Raw genomic sequence first — 2,433 nt, 5'->3', positions numbered from 1 at the left:
CCCTTTAATAATTCAGCCAACTTAAAAATAAACCAAATGTTTCAAGGTCGCCATTTTGCCCAGTTTTAACGACTCTTGTTGGTAAATGGTCGTATTTATTTTCGTTTTTTCTTTTACCTCAGACCGTCCCAATAAAATACCTCGTTTTCCATCGCCCGACCGACCAATTTCTTTTCTAAAAAGCAATAAGGGAAGGAACATAAAAAAGGATTCATAAAGTAACTCTGATATCTTAATCACAAACGTCAAATACCCGGCCTTATTAAAGCCATCCCCAAACTTCGAATTATTAACTTTGTTTTGTTTTCTTCCTATTTACCCTTTTTCCTTTTTTTTTGCCCGACGTACCGACGGAAACGAAGCATTTTCTTGTGATGCCTTAGTCAACTGCGAGTTGAGACATAGGTTGATGTTTGAGGCTTCATTCAATTTGGTTCATCGAAACAAATTATTCACCTATAATAGCGTGCAGATGTAAAAGCTAATAAGTTGGAGATTATAAACACTATGCAGGTGTACCCCAATTGCCGGAACACGCCAGTAAAACGCAGTGCGTTATAACAGACAGTTGAAGTCAATTTTACAAGTTTACACAAATATCTTATCGTTTCGAGTTACCTTTCTCAGTGAAGACACTAGAGATAAAAATGTCACTAGCAACGATATTCAAAGTTTTGTTCTCTATTGTAATCGCTTCAAACTTTGTTGGCAACTCGTTGGTTATCTCTGTTGTTTCGCTGCATCGCAGAATGCAGACTCCTATGAACTGCTTGTTAGCTAATCTGGCCTTAGCTGATTTGTTCATCGGACTTTTCTTTATTCCAAGAGCACTTCTCAATGATTTATATACACACCCCGGTGGACTGCTAGGAGATATGTTATGCAAGACGTTGACAAATGCAAATATAACTTATCTAGCAACCATTACATCGATATTAACACTGACGTTTACTGCTTGGGAGAGATACTACGCCGTGATATATCCTCACAGCTCTCGTGGACGAATCAACATAAAAAAGCTTCGCTTGTTGGTGGCAGCAACATGGGTGATTGCGTTTAGTCTTGAGCTTATACCTTTCACGACCGTCAAGTTCGACGAGCAGAAGAAGTCCTGTTTCTATGATTGGTCAGAAACCTTGTGGAAGGTAGATATCGTCTTGTGGTGCATTGTGCTCGGTCTGGTGCCACTTGGAATCGAAGCAGGCTTGTACTCACGCGTGGTGTACCGCTTGTGGGGCATAAAAGCGCGGGCCGTTGAAATCTCCCAGCGTTCACTTTTGCTGCAGAGGAAGAGAATGACGAAAGTTGTTCTTACGGTAACCATTGTGAACGTTGTCTTGTGTTTTCCAATCGATATTTACTACTTTGTCGAGTGTTTCGCTGGCAAGTCGATAGCTATTGATGCGGGTTCCTGGGCGACAGTCTTCAAATTGGTCTCCCATCTGATGTTGATTCTAAATGCCTCAATGAATCCAGTGATCTACGCTGCTAGGGATCGCAGGTTCAGGCGACACATGTGGCGCTTGTTAAAGGCTAGATGCACGAAATGACCTCGCTCACCCCTGAGAATAAATTTACTTTAGCTAAAGAATATATTTAATAGGAAAGGCATCGTCGTTAACAACGGAAAATGATATTATCATAATAGAAACTCATTCAGACTGAAGTTGATACAAACAATAATAACTTTTCTTAACCAAAGAAAAAAAAAACGTAGAAACTATTAGTTGAAAATTAATCCAGACCCACTCGACTCCCTTTCTTATTGAGAGCATTAGTTGTTGTTATAATAACGGTTTGGAGGTCATCTGCTCATCGTCTTTATGTAGACATATGCAAGCCCGCAAATGTACTCCCCTTCTTTCTATATTCAATACCCACTTACATTGTACAAGTTGCATTTGTTCTGGTTTGTATATTAGTTTAGAAAATAGCACAAAATAAATACGTGCGCTGATTGGTTAAAAATTGTGTTTCTATAACTCGATGGAGACACAGACAGTTGTCGTAGACACGGCAATCAATATTCACGGCGCTGAAAAAAGCAATGCAAAAATAACAACTAAGAACTGTGCCAAATTTTAATGTCACAGCTGACAAAAACCAGGTTAAGACTAAACAAATATTTTCACACTTGAAAACAAGCGAGTAAGATGTTTACAGAGCCCGCTACACATTCAAAAATTGTCTGTGAAAGAAATTATCGAAGCGGCTGACCTTTCAAAGAAGTTTATGAATTGGCGCAACTTCACTCCATTCTAGGCTTTGTAGCACTTCAGAACTATTCACAGCTCCTCAACAGGACAAGTTATTCGTCCAGAATGCCGAGTCAAACTTCTGTTAACAGAAAAATAATGCACTTTCACCTCCAAGGTTCGAGTCGCTCGATCGGCGATCGGCAGCGTCGGTCGTCAAACCATTCGGTTAGTTCGA

General features: G+C 39.9%; 1 protein-coding gene across 1 annotated transcript; it reads left to right on the top strand.

Annotated features, from left to right (window-relative positions):
* Positions 1-647: 647 nt before the first annotated feature.
* On the top strand, positions 648-1,550 carry LOC144640853 (QRFP-like peptide receptor). Its single transcript, XM_078499914.1, has one exon. The coding sequence runs from the start codon at positions 648-650 to the stop codon at positions 1,548-1,550; it is 903 nt and encodes a 300-aa protein (XP_078356040.1).
* The last annotated feature ends 883 nt before the right edge of the window (positions 1,551-2,433 follow it).

The sequence above is a fragment of the Oculina patagonica genome, unplaced genomic scaffold (genome assembly GCF_052425735.1).
Source record: "Oculina patagonica isolate OP01 unplaced genomic scaffold, crgOcupat unplaced514, whole genome shotgun sequence".
Taxonomy (NCBI): Eukaryota; Metazoa; Cnidaria; class Anthozoa; order Scleractinia; family Oculinidae; genus Oculina; species Oculina patagonica.
This window is presented reverse-complemented; position numbering and strand designations above follow the sequence as displayed.